This window comes from Oncorhynchus kisutch, linkage group LG17 (assembly GCF_002021735.2).
Source record: "Oncorhynchus kisutch isolate 150728-3 linkage group LG17, Okis_V2, whole genome shotgun sequence".
NCBI lineage: Eukaryota > Metazoa > Chordata > Actinopteri > Salmoniformes > Salmonidae > Oncorhynchus > Oncorhynchus kisutch.
The window spans coordinates 27655120-27670988 of record NC_034190.2 but is presented as its reverse complement, the minus strand read 5'-3'; the positions used below and the strand labels follow the sequence as shown (position 1 = coordinate 27670988).

At 43.2% G+C, this 15869-nt stretch overlaps 1 protein-coding gene across 1 annotated transcript in view; it reads right to left on the bottom strand.

The window, feature by feature from the left end:
- Positions 1-1631: 1631 nt before the first annotated feature.
- Positions 1632-15869, bottom strand: part of LOC109908671 (protein FAM135B) — a 63733-nt gene continuing 49495 nt past the window's right edge. The window contains exons 11-20 of the mRNA XM_020507324.2: positions 13884-13957; positions 13525-13679; positions 10971-13266; positions 10626-10792; positions 10273-10364; positions 9974-10071; positions 7144-7295; positions 6471-6581; positions 5881-5994; positions 1632-5716 (exon numbers count right to left, since the gene is read on the bottom strand). Of these exons, the coding sequence (XP_020362913.1) occupies positions 5511-5716; positions 5881-5994; positions 6471-6581; positions 7144-7295; positions 9974-10071; positions 10273-10364; positions 10626-10792; positions 10971-13266; positions 13525-13679; positions 13884-13957 (3465 nt within the window). The 3' untranslated portion in view covers positions 1632-5510. The remainder of the gene's footprint in view (positions 5717-5880; positions 5995-6470; positions 6582-7143; positions 7296-9973; positions 10072-10272; positions 10365-10625; positions 10793-10970; positions 13267-13524; positions 13680-13883; positions 13958-15869) is intronic.

Below are 15869 nucleotides of genomic sequence, written 5' to 3'. Positions count from 1 at the left end.
TCATTTCTTGTCCTCATGATGCCAACTATTTTGTGAAGTGCACCAGTCCCTCCTGCAGCAAAGCACCCCCACAACCTGATGCTGCCACCCCCGTGCTTCACGGTTGGGATGGTATTCTTCGGCTTGCAAGCGTCACCCTTTTTCCTCCAAACATAACAATGGTCATTATGGCCAAACAGTTCCATTTTTGTTTAATCAGACCAGAGAACATTTCTCCAAAAAGTACGATCTTTGTCCCCATGTGCAGTTGCAAACCGTAGTCTGGATTTTTTATGGCGGTTTTGGAGCCGTGGCTTCTTCCTTGCTGAGCGGTATTGGACTCATTTTACTGTGGATAGAGATACTTTAGAGATACTTTGTACCTGTTTCCTCCAGCATTTTCACAATGTCCTTTGCTGTTATTTTAAGATTGATTTGCACTTCTCTCACCAAAGTACGTTCATCTCTAGGAGACAGAACATGTCTCCTTCCTGAGCGGTATGACGGCTGTGTGGTCCCATGGTGTTTATACTTGCATACTATTGTTTGTAGAGATGAACAGGCGTTTGGAAATTGCTCCCAAAGATGAACCAGACTTGTGAAGGTCTACCATTTTCTGAGGTCTTGGCTGATTTCTTTTGATTTTCCCATCATGTCAAGCAAAGAGGCACTGAGTTTGAAGGTAGGTCTTGAAATACATCCACAGGTACACCTCCAATTGACTCAAATTATGTAAATTAGCCTATGAGAAGCTTCTAAAGCCATGACATCATTTTCTGGAGTTTTCCAAGCTGTTAGTGTATGTGAACTTCAGACCCACTGGACTTGATACAGTGAATTAGAAGTGACATAATCTGTCTGTAAACAATTGTTGGAAAAAGGACTTGTGTCATGCACAAAGTAGATGTCCTAACCGACTTGCCAAAACTATAGTCTGTTAACACGAAATTTGTGGTGTGATTGAAAAATGTGGTTTAATAACTCCAACCTAAGTGCATGTAAACTTCCGACTTCAACTGTACGTTATAGTATTGCTACTTGTGTTATATTGTACTGTACTGCGCAACATAATATTAGAAAGATGAGTGAGATCATAGTTTTTTATGTATTGGTAAGGTTAGTAAATATCATACAGAAAATGCATGGTTTTCAGAGGGTTCAGTATTCAGGGTTCAGGAGTATTTTGTGGGATACAGTCCTATTAAACTGCACAACCATATGGTACTAGCCTTTTTTCAGGGGGTAGATCAGCTATAATATTGAAGGTAGATTGTGACTACCATCAATGTAATTGTCTGCATAATTTCCAATCCCCCATGTTTTTTTGTAAATATATATATCAAATACATAGATTTTCCTTTATTTTCCCCTAACCCTGAAACCCTCCCCTAATTGGAGTAAACTAATGAACGACAACACTTAGGCTTCTACTTCCAACTTATACAGTACATACAGTACTATATTTGTTTTACAGAGACAGTATATTTTACAATAGTTATCTTTTTGTTTGTTTTTAGTCCCATCCTTCATCCTTTATGCTACAAGGCTTTGTTCTCTGATGGTTGTAGTCACCTGTACTAAGCTTAATACAGACATATTGCATTTACAATGAGTTTCTTTAGCTGAGAACAAAGAAGGCAAGCTCCACAATTGCATTAAGAAACATACTTTTTTTATTATAATATAATATTGATATTGTTTATCATAATGTTCTGAAATATATGTATGTATATGTTTTACATGGGCACAAGCTACTAAGGAACACATACAGTAAGCAAACTTAGAAAAATATTAGATTAGTATTATTGGCACAGATTAAGTTCTATTATATTGTTAGCAAAAAAGAAAATACTTGATTGAATAAATAAATACAATGTCACTCACAAGTCAAATGTTTTTATGGAACATTCACACCAAACAGCTGGAAATGGGTCATAATCCTCAGCAGACAGACGATGATAATAAATAAAACCACTACACAAACATGTCACAAAGCTGCCTTGGAGCATTTTATGCAAAAGCACACAGAGGACACACGCGTGTACACACACACACACACACACTACAGGAGGCTGCTGAGAGGAGGACGACAAATCATTTTGCTGGAATGGAGTGAACGGAATGGTGCTCGATACCATACCATGTATGCCATTCCAGCCGTTACTATGAGCCCGTCCTCCCCAATTAAAGTGCCACCAACCTCCTGTGACACACACACACACACACACACACAAACAGTGTAACAAAGGACGATTCACTCTCCCAATGACAAATAATAATCAAATAAAATAGAAAAAGTTCAGTCAACATATCAGGGGTTGCTTTGCTGACAGAGGTAAGTCATGTCTTCTGTAGGAAAATATTAATGTTTTAAATCATTTGAAATGGGAAGTGTTTCTCTTCATAACAGCACCAGAACAGCAGCCCTCTCTGACTGTGTGAAGCAGGCAAGTTTTTTCCCATCAGAATGTTTTGCTAAACCAAAGAAACATAAGGCATAAAGTCCATGTAGGCCTACAGCTACTGTATTATGTACCTTCAGGGAAAACACAGAAGCTCACAAAAAACTAGTATGACATGTCAATGAATTAAACCACACAACCTGTAAAGCATGAATATTAAAATCCCAATCCACACCTGCCCTTGGAGAGCATGAAAACTCAAATCTTTAATTCACGAAATATGTGGCCCTTTGGACAAGCAGATCGTGGCCCTTTAGACAAACAGTTCATGGCCTTTTGGACAAACAGATCATGGCCCTTTGGACAAACAGATCATGGCCCTTTGGACAAACATTTCATGGCCTTTTGGACAAACAGATCATGGCCCTTTAGACAAACAGATCATGGCCCTTTAAACAAACAGATCATGGCCCTTTTGGGGGTAAAAGCAAACGGGCAAGAGGGATGTCAGAAGGAAATTATGCGTGAAGTCTGCTAGCTCTACCACACTGCTGACATTCACAACCAGCCATTCCCTCATTGTCCTGACGGGAACAACCCAGCCCCCTTTCTATTGCTGTGTGTGTGTGTGTGTGTGTGTGTGTGTGTGTGTGCGCGTACGTCTTAACGGAAGCCATTTAATTAAAGTCAATCCCAGTGACACTCTGCTTACCAGTCAGCACTGCAGCAAACAGAGCAGCCGCAGGAGACGACTTGGAGATGTCACATTTTGCACTGCAAGGACACTAGGAAAGGGCTTAATGACAGTGACAGCAGAGCACCAGGAGATGGGACATTACAATAGGAGACGAGTAAGGTCAAGCTTTGTCGCTTGCCGCTAGCTGCATGGACACATCTTTGAAAGCTGACCCGCGAGCGGAGAACGGAATATGTACAAAATCTATTGAAACAGCAATACACGAAGGACAATGTTGGAGTGCAAGGACTTCGTCAAGCAAGTGTATCTGTAGGTCTACTTGCTGTAAACGTCCAGCATAAAGTGTACTTGTCAGTCAAACCAGTGCAAAGAATAACTACAGGTCTGTCGGTACATGAAAATGTAAACATTCATTTAATCTCGATGGACAGAAGCATAGTACCTACTAGTAAGTGCCCATAGTAGAGACACTGTTCTGGGATGCAGGGTGACTCCCTCCTTATTATACTGTTCCTGGCACAGACAAGGTAGCGACATTAAAGGTTCAATGCATACAAAATCTAACTCTAAAAGCAGCGCACGTACAGTATGAGAAATCAGAGAGAGATCTATAGGTCATTTCCAAGGGATATGAGCCATAGTGATTCATACTTCATGATTCTGTATTTCAAATCTATTTCAAATATTAATCAACCAAGATAAATTACACAATGGACTCGGTTGCAGTAATACTCATATCTCAGTATAGTAATACTCATATCTCAGTATAGTAATACTCATATATCAGTATAGAAATACTCATATCTTAGTAGTAGTAGTAATACTCATATCTCAATAGGATCACTATAGTCGGTAGAAGGTACATAATAGCTTATGAAGGAAGTTGGGATATACCTTATTTTAAAGAACACAAAGGCATTACAAGGTTGATAAGCCTTCAACTCAACTCAGCAGTTTGATGGACACACATAAATGCTTTCAACAAGCATACACTATTTTAGATATGTAATATACTGTATATAAACGTATACAAGAAATATATAGACCACCTTTCTCTGGCATTGTATGTATAGAAGGTTCACCTCTTGATTTGGCCTTCATGTTACGTGTTGAAATTGTATGATATAAAATCCACAACACAATGGTCATAGTCTGACAAACGTATGGATATGGTATAATTTAAAATACATCATTTAAAATGATATATAAATAATTTTCGTAAAAAGAAACATTTGTACAATATAACATCACCACAGTTCTATGTGGAGTTTGATACGTGTATTATAACATTTACAATTACGGAGTGAAATTCCAAACAACTATCTCCTTCTTTTTTTAAACAAATGCATACATGTACTCCTTCGTCCAGTGATTCGTAGATCCTTCGTCCAGTGATTCGTAGATCCTTCGTCCAGTGATTCGTAGATCCTTCGTCCAGTGATTCGTAGATCCTTCGTCCAGTGATTCGTAGATCCTTCGTCCAGTGATTCGTAGATCCTTCGTCCAGTGATTCGTAGATCCTTCGTCCAGTGATTCGTAGATCCTTCGTCCAGTGATTCGTAGATCCTTCGTCCAGTGATTCATTCAGACTAGCCACTTCAGGTCAGGATACATACCAAAATGAAATGTTCTTGATTTGGTAGTGCTTTGGGATGAACATTAGTTGTACAATATACTGAGGGGTAAGGGATGAAGGGGTTCATAAGGCCTATGCAACACCAGTATGAGCCACACGGTGCGCCACGTCAGTTGTTTCACTTGACATACTTGTATACAGCTGTTAATATGGATGGGATGTATAGAGCTTATGACCACCTCTTTGACAACAGGGGTAACATAGGTATACATACTTTAAATATACACTGTACATAGTCATGGTGCAACCCCTTTTCTCTCACCAAATCCTTCTATCCTGTTAACCACAACAAAGAGGTCTTCATATACACCTAGAGCCTCTCTGAGCCAGTTTCTCTATAGCTACAGCTCAATTTGAAGTAGTGGTTCTACTTTTTTAAATATTTGAGCCTCTATTTAAAGGGATACTTCAGGATTTGGTCAATTAAGCATTTTATTTACTTCCCCAGAGTCAAATGAACTAGTGGATACCATTTTTATGTCAATGCATCCAGTATGAAGGAAGTCAGAGGTAGTTTCGCGAGCCAATGCTAACTGGAGTCAGCCCATTGACTGGAAGTCTGCTGTATCAACTAGCAGGCTAGCAGTTTCCATATACTTCCAGTCATTGCCCTAATGCTAGTTTGCAATTGTGCTCCTGCTAGTTAGCAACTTCCTTCAAACTGCACACAGAGACCTAAAAATGGAATCCACAAATTCATCTAACTCTGGGGAAATAGCTAAAGGGCTTCATTGTCGAAAATCCTGATGTATCCCTTTAAAGTAGTTTGAATTACTATATGAAGTAGTTTTAAGTTCTATTTGAAGTAGTTGAGCCCTGCGACCAGGAAGAACTTCTCCAAGAAGAGTTCAGAGTCGAGCACAGCGATGTGAGCGGCTCGGCCAATCAGAGTGTTGGCGGTGTTGGGCAGGGCGTGGAACACATTCTGGCGAATCAGACAACAGTCCTTAGCCCCCACCAACGGCTGGAGTAGGTTGTTGATCATCTCTGTGTACACTGGACCTTGAATATGGAGACAGAAACACGCACGTCAACAGAGACAAAGGTACAGTACGTGATGACGATTGTTTACTATGCAAACCATGATTCTTAGATGTATTTGGTGGAGAATGCAGGCATCTGGTCTTTTTAATAAGAACATAGGAGCTGCAGTGAGTGGTGCTAACCTGTGGTCCTGTCTTTGAGTGCAGTCCTGCACATCTCTATCCTTGCAGAGTGGAAGGGAACATATCGGTCCTGAGGCGATGCCACCAACACCACATTCTTGAAGAACTGGAGCCCTGAGAAACCAGACAAACAGAGGGCGTAGACAGAGAGACAGAAATAGAGTGACAGAAAGTGTTTGTGGGTTATATTTCTATATTACTTGGTGCCATCATCATTGTTTGACAGCCCTCGACTGATGAAACTGTGTTATTTCTCGTGTCTCCTGTCACTGTGCTCTTAAAAGAGTGCACTACTGAGTTTCAAATGACAGGGTTTGGATCATTTTGTCAGCCCGGCACAGCTAGAAGAAAAAAAGTGTTTTTCTGGGTTATGTACTTGGAGTCTTTGACAAACGGATGCTTTGTTCATCTCACACTGTGGGGGTGCTTCCCAGAACAGAGCTAGCTAGCTAGTGGAGTCTGTGTGTTAGCCAAATTACATATGGAAAGGAAAAGAGGAAAAAAAAGACAAGATGAACAACATTTTAATGAATATTTGAGCTAATTGTGCTCTTACAGTGTAGTTCCTCCTACATTATAGCAGTATCTACCTGGTTTCTGACTGAGAAGATAGAGGAAGGTTTTCCGAGGATCGGTGTGATCTCTGCAGGTGAGCTGCAGCAACGATCCAGATTTCTTCAGCTTCTGCATCAGCCACAGACCTAAAACAACCACAGACGTCAGCCACAGACCTGTAACAACCACAGACATCAGCCACATACATACATCAACCACAGACATCACCTAGAGATCTAAAACAACCACAGACATCACCTACAGACCTAAAACAACCACAGACATCACCTACAGACCTAAAACAACCACAGACCTAAAACAACCACAGACATCACCTAGAGATCTAAAACAACCACAGACATCAGCCACAGACCTGTAACAACCACAGACATCACCTAGAGATCTAAAACAACCACAGACATCCCCTACAAACCACAGACAGCCAGAGACCTGATTCAACCATCTGAATAAAAGACACACACATCCCCCATTGAAGACAACCCTGGGATGATCTCAGGGCAGAGCTAAATACAGTACAGTTAATACAGACTGGTAGGAAGCTGCTGAGGAGACAAAACCAGAATCAGTATACAGTACATACAGTCTGCACTGTTTCTATTCTCCATGCTAAGTCAACGATGCCCTATGTTTTGCAAGGATTACAAAGACCCGACCTCCCTCCCTACCTCACCTCCCTCCCTACCTCACCTGTGCTGACCAGCGTGCTGTTGTTGTACAGCGTTCCCAGGTGTGGTCCAGACAGAGACAGGAAGGTGTGCAGCTTGACCAGGTAGCAGCGGAACCGAGGCCTTGTCAGCACCGACCGGATAATCACGTTCCCCAAAGAGTGACCGATGAAACTGAGGGTCGGAAAAAGGAGACAAACAGAACAGAAACAAAACAGACAAACAAAACAGATCAATACATTACTCTGCTGCTGCCCAGGTCTCGTTAGACCTAAAGAATGAGCAAATGAAAAGACTGCCAAGACTGACTGCACAGTTTCTTATTATAGAATAGAAACTATGCACAGCAAGAGTGTGCCTCCAATTCCTTGGCCCCCTGCTATTTACTCTATCAACGTGTTCAGGACGAGGGTAGCTCATCCCAATCTAGCCCCTTGAGTTTTGTCAAGAAAATAGATCTATATGTTTTTAACTCCATAGAGATGATTAATGTCCAAATAAGCAAGGTGACGTCTTGACGTCTTAATGGCTAAGATAGTAATTAGCTGCTTTACCCCAGTAGTCCATGGGGCGTTAGATTTCCTTAGATGTTAAGTTCTCATCTGCTAATTACAGTAGTATCACCGTCATCACAGTACTGGGCAGCATCCCTTAACACCAGCTACAAACCACCTCATCTGTTACCTCTATCACTAAATATAGTAGAGGCGATGAGGAGAGAGACAGCTGCTACTGTGGCACTCCATGTCTTTAGTCACATTTCTCCAGAGTATAAACTATGTTGAAAAGAATGCATACTTAAATAGCACACACGGAAACTCAGATAGGAAAATTGGCATATTTAGGGCAATTATTGTACATGATGAATCACTGTACTTGATTTGGATCCATTAGTGTTCTGCTGCGGAGAGAAATATGTTTCAGTTCTTCACATCAAAGACAATGCTAAGTGGTTGAAAGTGCATGGGAATATCCCCCATTACTGGGTTATTAAAACCTTCTCTAACTCAGAGGGGGCTGGTGGGAGGAGCTATAGGAGGACGGGCTCATTGTAATGGCTGGAATGGAATAAATGGAACGATATGAAATACATTAAACATATGGAAACCGGTTGACCCCGTTCCATTTCTTCCATTGCAGCCATTACAATGAGCCCGTACTCCTATTGCTCCTCCCACCAGCCTCCTCTGCTCTAACTGGCAATCAGTTTGATAGGGTTGAGGATTGAACTGAGATAGGGGGGTTTTCTCATTTGGGCAAAAGTCCGTCCTCTGTCCTCTCCTCCGTGCCCCGGAAACCGATAAGTGGTCGAGGAGTGTGTCAATTCAAAGAAACTTGCACATGTTTAAAAACAACTCATTTTTTCATCTATAACATGTCTTGCACAACTAACTTCATTTGTTTGATCACTTTACACATTTATTTGAGGATCCACCCCTGTAAACATCATTTGCCTAATGACAGCCGTCTCATTTCATCCACGTTCACTTTCCTCGCAGACTCTCCTTTGACCTACTTCAAAAGGAGGCGAGAGAAGACGGAGGAGAGAGGACGCATACTCCTAGTGTGCTTTCTCCTCGTCTCCTTCTCAAAACTAATTGGAGGAGTAGGAACCTCTGCCTTTCTCATACAATGGGTTTTAAGAAGGTGACGAGGAGAGAGGACGTGAGGAGGATGCAATTGAATGCAATTCCCAGTGAATATCATAATGTATTCATATCCTGCCATCTAGTGGCTATTGGGCTGTTTTGTTTCTCCATTGCCTCCTATTACTGTACCTGTGTCTTTATGTTATGTGGTAGTAAGAATACTGACATTAATGTTGTGTGGTAGGTAGAACGGACCTTAATGTTGTGTTGTGGTTAGGACACTGACATTAATGTTATGTAGTAGTTAGAATACTGACATTAATGTTGTCTGGTAATTAGAAATTACCTTAATGTTGTGTGAGGGTTAGGACACAGACCTTAATGTTGTGTGGTAGTTGGAACTGTGGAAGTTAAGGCAATGGGCCCAGTTGCATGAAACACCTTAAGTTCATTTCCCCCTCATCTCTTTCCTTAGTTTCCTTAACTTTAAGTCTGTTGCACAAAACATTTGAATGTGAATTCCCCCATGAAATTAGGTGAATAAGTTAAGGGTGTCCGTGAGGTCCCTAAACAGCTTCATTCAGTATGGTTATCAATGCAAACAGAATTTGTGGAGGTGGATGTTGCTTTCATCTGCCCTTGCTACAAAAGGAAAGCATCAACCAGCTAGCGACTTAGCTAAACAACAGAAGATGCACAATCCATGGCTACACTGGGATACATTGGTGTACAACTGAATGCATTCAACTAAACCCCTCTGGATCAGAGCGGTGCAGGGGGCTGCCATAACAGACATCCACGGCACCCCGGGAACAGTGGGTTAACTGCCTTGCTCAGGGGCAGAACGACAGATTTTTACCTATTCAGTTCAGGGATTCGATCCAGCAACCTTTCGGTTACTGGTCCAACACTCTAACCACTAGGCCACCTGTCACTGGCAGTTAGCTGGCAGTTAGCTGGCAGTTAGCTGGCAGTTAGCTGGCAGTTAGCTGGCAGTTAGCTGGCAGTTAGCTGGCAGTTAGCTGGCTACTCTGTAATATAGCTTGAAGTGCTCGAAAGTAATAAAAAAACAAGTTGAGAAAAAATGTACAACAAGAAACGTTGTTTATTATCTTCTGAAGCAATATGGTTATCCTGTCTTGATTGTAGAAGTTCTATTTTACTATCTCACAAAATACATGTATGATAGTTAGAACTGACCTTAAGGTTGTGTGGTGGTTCGGAGACTTGACCTTAATGTTGTGTAGTGGTTAGGATACTGACCTTATCCGTCCGACGGTGAGGTTGTACAGCTGAATGTGCTGGATGATCTCGTCTATTAGCCTGTCCGTCATGGTGTCAAAATCTGCAAACGTGTCCGTCTGCAGCCAAGTGAGAGGAAAACAACCAACATATTTTGACATTTATTTAACCAGAAATCCTATAGAGATTCAAATACCTCTTTAACAAGGGTGCTCTGGTATAAGTAGCTAAAATTTAAAGCATATTCACAGGATTATTATCGATTTACAAAAATCTATGTTTATTGTATTAATGTGCAGACAGAATATTCTGTATTTTACCTGGTTCCTCTCAGACATGAGGAAGTCCAGTCTGGACCCTGGTAAACCCAGTTCTATGAAGGTCTTCACCAGGCGAAGGTCTGCACTGTTCCCTAGGAGGACACAATAAAACAATACACCTTCAAACTGCTGGCCCCTGATCTGTATGTAAGCATAGAGGGGGGACCCAAACGATATTCTGGACTGTGCAGTTCTTTTGATTAAAGTTGCATTGTCCTAGCATTGGACAACATTGTATGCTGTTTTACCATCCAGGCCATGGACATATACAATCAGGTGGATCAGGTGATTGGTTAATTTGGTTGATTTGGTTGATTTAATTGATTGCTTGATTGATTGATTGATTGTCTCACCATCAAGGCCGTGGACACAGACAACCAGGTGTATGCCATCCTCAAACTCCTCATCCTCCTCCTCAGGGGGGAAATAGGGCAGGTCGGAGGCCAGGTGAGGGAGGTCACTGTACAGGGTTGCCTGGAACACCAGGGCTTTCACCAGATCCTCTTTGGACCTGTAGAAACTGGAAAACAGTGTGGGCAGAGGGGACAAGTGATGGTCAGAGGTGGAATCATTGTTGGAAATAACAACAGCATCATTATGGGAAATCACCCACTCACAAGAACTCATCATCAAAGAGGTAAAAGAGCAAACATCTGACTTCCGTCTCATTCAAAAACTAGAAAGAAAAAACGACTCACTGCAGCATCCTCTCGTTTGTGTCGTCGTCTGTCCCCAGGGAGTTGGACGAGGATGAGGAGATGATGCCGAAGGACCCCAGAGGCTGATGGGTAATGGGGGATGCGGCTTGTCGAGTGGAGATGCCGCTAATGGACGGTGAGTCCCGGAGGACGGAGGAGAAGGGAAGACAGGTCGGAGCACAGGACACAGACATATTCACCACCTCCACCACCTTCCTGTTCATAAAGGACAGGCCTGACCCTGAGGTTGACCCCGAGCCTGACCCTGACTCCGAGCTACTGGGAATCTTAGCCGGCTTGGTCTGACCGTTGAGATCCAGCTGCTCTCGCTCGTTGGCCGGGAGCCCTATGAGGTCATCAGACCTGGCCCTATCATTGACAGTAAGGCCTATGAGGTGGATGGGTCTCTCTGTGTGGTTGGGGATAGAGGGGATAGGCCTGGGGTCATGGAGGCTCTTCCTCTGTGAGACCACCACTAGGTCACGCAGCCCGACCCGATGGAGGCTCTGGCAGGGAGTATGATGATGATCCAGTAGGTCCTGGTCAACAAGGTCATTCAACCCAATCTGATGGAGACTCTGACAGTCATTCCTGACTGGATTATCCTCCACATCATCCACCAGCACACCGCTGTCATGTTCACAGGGTTTTGTCTCACAGCTACAGGGGGCGAAGTCTACTTCACAGGGACCTGGGTCCACTGAGTTTGGGACACCACGGCTATCGCCTCTGTGATGTTTCTTATCCTCCATCTGACTGACTACAGCTGGATCCTTCACATCATCATGGCATTCAACATACTGTTGGAACAGCAAGACTTCCGGTACTCGACTAATGCCACTTAACACTGCTTTCATGTCCTGAGTGTCTAACAGGGCCACTGGCAAAGCAGATTCATTAGATCTAAGAGTTTCTTTAAGAGCATGACAAATCTCCATATGAGCTCTGGTCACATGCTGGGGTAGTGAGGGCGCAGCTACCCAGTCCAACAGACCAACCTCAGGCAGCTCTCCCTCTTGGATGTCCTCTAGAGAGGAGTAGTTTCCCCCGGATAAGGACTCCTGGTGTCTAATCAAGTCCCCAGTCATTACATGGGTGGGAGCAGTGGAGATGGAGGAGCATCCCACCTCCTGGTCCTGGTACCCGCTGGTCCCCTCGCTCTCCGTGTCTACCTCCGCCTCCGCTCCTCCCTGGTCCTCTTCTGTGTCCTCAGGGCTGGAGATCTGAGGAGCTGAGACAGACTTGGTCAGTTTACTGAGCTGTTGCTGGTACCTCTGTTCCTCGTCGTCCTCGTAGGGCAGGGACGAGATGGAGGTGAGGGAGGCCTGGATACCCATACTGCCACCCCCTCCGCCGGGCAGGCTGCCCCCACTGGCTCCACTCTCTGTCTGCAGGCCCTCCAGGGAGCTGCGGTGGGCTGGGTGTCTCCTCTCCAGGCGCTGCAGTACCATTATCTCCTCCGGAGGGCGCCCTCCTCCAGTCCGGTGAGCGTCCAGGAGCCAGGCCATCGAGCTGGGCTCACTCTCGATGCCTGAGTCAGAGATGATGGAGGGGGAGCGGTTCATTATCTTGGGGCCCCCCACCCCCACCACCCCTCGGTGGGCCAGCTCTCTCCTCAGGTCCGTAGGTAGAGGGTGCGTGAGGGGATGATCTTTGAGTGGAGCCTGGGGGTAAGTGGTTAGACGGCTCAGAGGAACATACTTGCTGTCATCATCCATAGCAATGTCATTCTCTTCTACATCCAAGTCAATTCCTGTACTGATAATGCTCTGGTATCTCTGTGTGATGATGTCCTGGTGGTTCTCCAAGTCTTTCCAAGTCGTGTCTTCACGGTTAGAGGTATGTTGTGGGTCCGTACACTGTTTGTGGTTGGAGGAGATCATTAGCACTGCCTCTCCTCTGAATGGATCCACATCAGTGGGCCTGACTCTGATTATTCTCAGGCCTAAACCAGGGCTCTCCTCTGATTTCTCCTCTGCGTTGGCCTGCTCCTCTGGATCCCCTGGCTGGACTGGCTCTCCCTGGTCTGGTTCTCCCTGGACTGTGTCTGCCTTGTCTGGGTCTGATGTCTCTCCTATCTTGTCAGTAATAATGCTGGTGCTCTGCTCTCCTATGAGAGACCTGTGTGTAGACATATCCATGCAGTCCTCACTGTCTTTAGGTTCCTGGGTTGGTATTGCTGGTGAGCTGGTGAGCTGGTTCAGGGGAGGAGGGCTATTGTTGGCATCAGTGACAGGAGGGTCGGGGATGGCCTGCTCACTGGTGGACATAGGTGTTGGTATATATGATCCCCAATCTAGAAGGAAAGATGGATAAAAATGTTAGGTCTTACGCTAATACTAGATGTTTGAATTATGCTTATCTACACTACCTGAAAAGTAGGAATCTGAAACAGATAAGAGTATTGTTAGCACAAATAAAAGCAGACTCGGGCCAGGATTCAAACTTAAACAGATTAGCAACCTATTAAGCACTACTTAAAGGGGAATTCTTGTTGAGCCATCAGCGATTATAACATCGCTGTTGAATGAAATCCCGGACTTAGTCAACTCACCTGACCGTGGAGACTCTACATATCTATCTTCGAAGATGATAGGCAGGCTGTTCCAGTCTCCGTCAATATCCAGGCATTCTACAGGTAACGGTGGCATCCTGGTCAGGTAGTTGGAGCTACGCACCTCCACAGCTATCTGACCGTGTCTGTTGATCCTTTAACCAGGAGAAAGAAGATAGAGGAAGAAGACGATGTTAAGAGGAGAAAGAAGAAGAAGAGGACTTTTTGCTATCTATCATAACGACTCGAACACATTGGACTTACATTTCCTCCATTCATAGAATGAAATCTCAGGTGAAGCATTGACATAACATTTAGTGTAAAACAGAGTGACAAAACTACACCATGCCAATACTCACAGGTCCTCTTGAAATGTCAGGGATGTCTCTTTGGGGTGTTCTGTGAAGAAGTATGCCTCTGAAAACCGCCTGACCTGACACCAGCACAAAATACAAACGAGAACCACCTTCATTTTCTCACTGAGAAACCTACAGAGTTAGTACTGTATGCATGAAAGGCAAAGATTTGATCTTCAAAATGGTGTAAAAGTTAATAGTGTAAAAATGGTTCAAATGTAGGTAACTGCCAAAATAAAGGAAACACTTGAGTAAATGAGCGAGACGATGTATTTTGAAAGCAGGTGCTTCTACGCAGGTGGGCTTCCTGAGTTAGTTCACAATTAACGTTCCATCATACTTAGAAAATGCCCAGTTGCCCATTATTTTGGCTAGAAGAGATCTCAGTGACTATGAAAGAGGGGTCTCAAAGGAGTATAGGAGGTTTAACGGATGTGTGTGTGAGTGTGTGTGTGTGTGTGTGTGTGTGTGTGTGTGTGTGTGTGTGTGTGTATATCTGTATCTCAGTCACAAGGGGCCTCATTTATAAACCGTGCGTACTTAGAAAATATATCCCAAAGTGTGCTTGTGCCGGTTTTCCAGCAAGAGTTAGCGTTTATAAAAATTGAACTTAACGTGACAATTTCCTTTCCTCCACGCAAACTTCAGACCATGCGTACGTACATCTTATAGTGGTTGAAGTATTGTATTGCAAGCAGGTATTTTGTGGGGGATATGATGACAGGCTTATTGATCAAATAATCATAATAACACGATGTAGCCTATTTCATTTAGTTGGAATGTAAAATAATTAGACATAGGAATCCATTTCCTATTTCTGTCATTTTTAAAAAACCATTGCAGAATAAATTCCTCACCTTTTGTAGCTGTGATGGGTTCACATTACTGATGGTACCAGACGACACATCACCATGCGCGTCTCTAATTTAACTGGGCCTATTTAAATAGATAGGCTATGCATTTCAAGTTTGGCTGTATGTGATCCCATGAGCAGTGTGGTTTATAGCCTACAGATCATTTTAATTAGGTGAACATCAAAACAAGTTGCTCTTTTACTATGAAGTATGTACAGTGCATTCCGGGAGGTATTTCCTTTTGTCCACATTTTGTTATGTTACAGCCTTATTCTAAAATGGATTCAATTATTTATTTGTTCCTCAGCAATCTACACACAATACCTAATAATGACAAAGCGAAAAAAGGTTTTGAGAAATATTTGCAAATGTGTAAAAAAAATTACAAATAAATCCCTTATTTACAGAAGTATTCTGACCCTTGGCTATGAGACTCGAAATTGTGCTCAGGAGCATCCTGTTTCCAATGATCATCCTTCAGATGTTTCTACAAATTGATTGGAGTCCACCTGTGGTATATTAAGTTGTTTGGACATGATTTGGAAAGGCACAGACCTGTCTAGATTAGGTCCCACAGTTGACAGTGTGTGTCAGAGCAAAAACAAAGCCACGATGTCGAAGGAATAGGCCGTAGAGCTCCGAGACAGGATTGTGTCGAGGCACAGATCTGGCAAAGGGTACCAAAAAAATTATGTAGCATTGAAGGTCCCCAAGAACAGTGGCCTTCATTATTCTTAAATGGAAAACGTTTGGACACTTCCTAGAGCTGGCCGCCCGCAATTGGGGGAGAAGGCCCTTGGTCAGGGAAAATAAAGTGTTCAATTATGTTTGACTTCTGGCATTTTGCAAATGTCATTTATTTGAACAGTTTCAATACCATGTTGCCTTTGATACCATGCATTATCAGAAAGAAAATTATCCCCACTGAACTAAACCTGTCTTCTGTTTATAAAGTCAGAGCGTGACAGAGACAGAGAGTCAGAAACATCAGGATAATTACAGAATAAATGTTTATTGAAATCACACCCATCCTGTGGGTGGAAGCATGAAACTAACCACTGAGGGTAAACTAACATGGAGACATACTGTGTTTATTATGATTCACAGACAGACAGACAGACAGACAGACAGACAG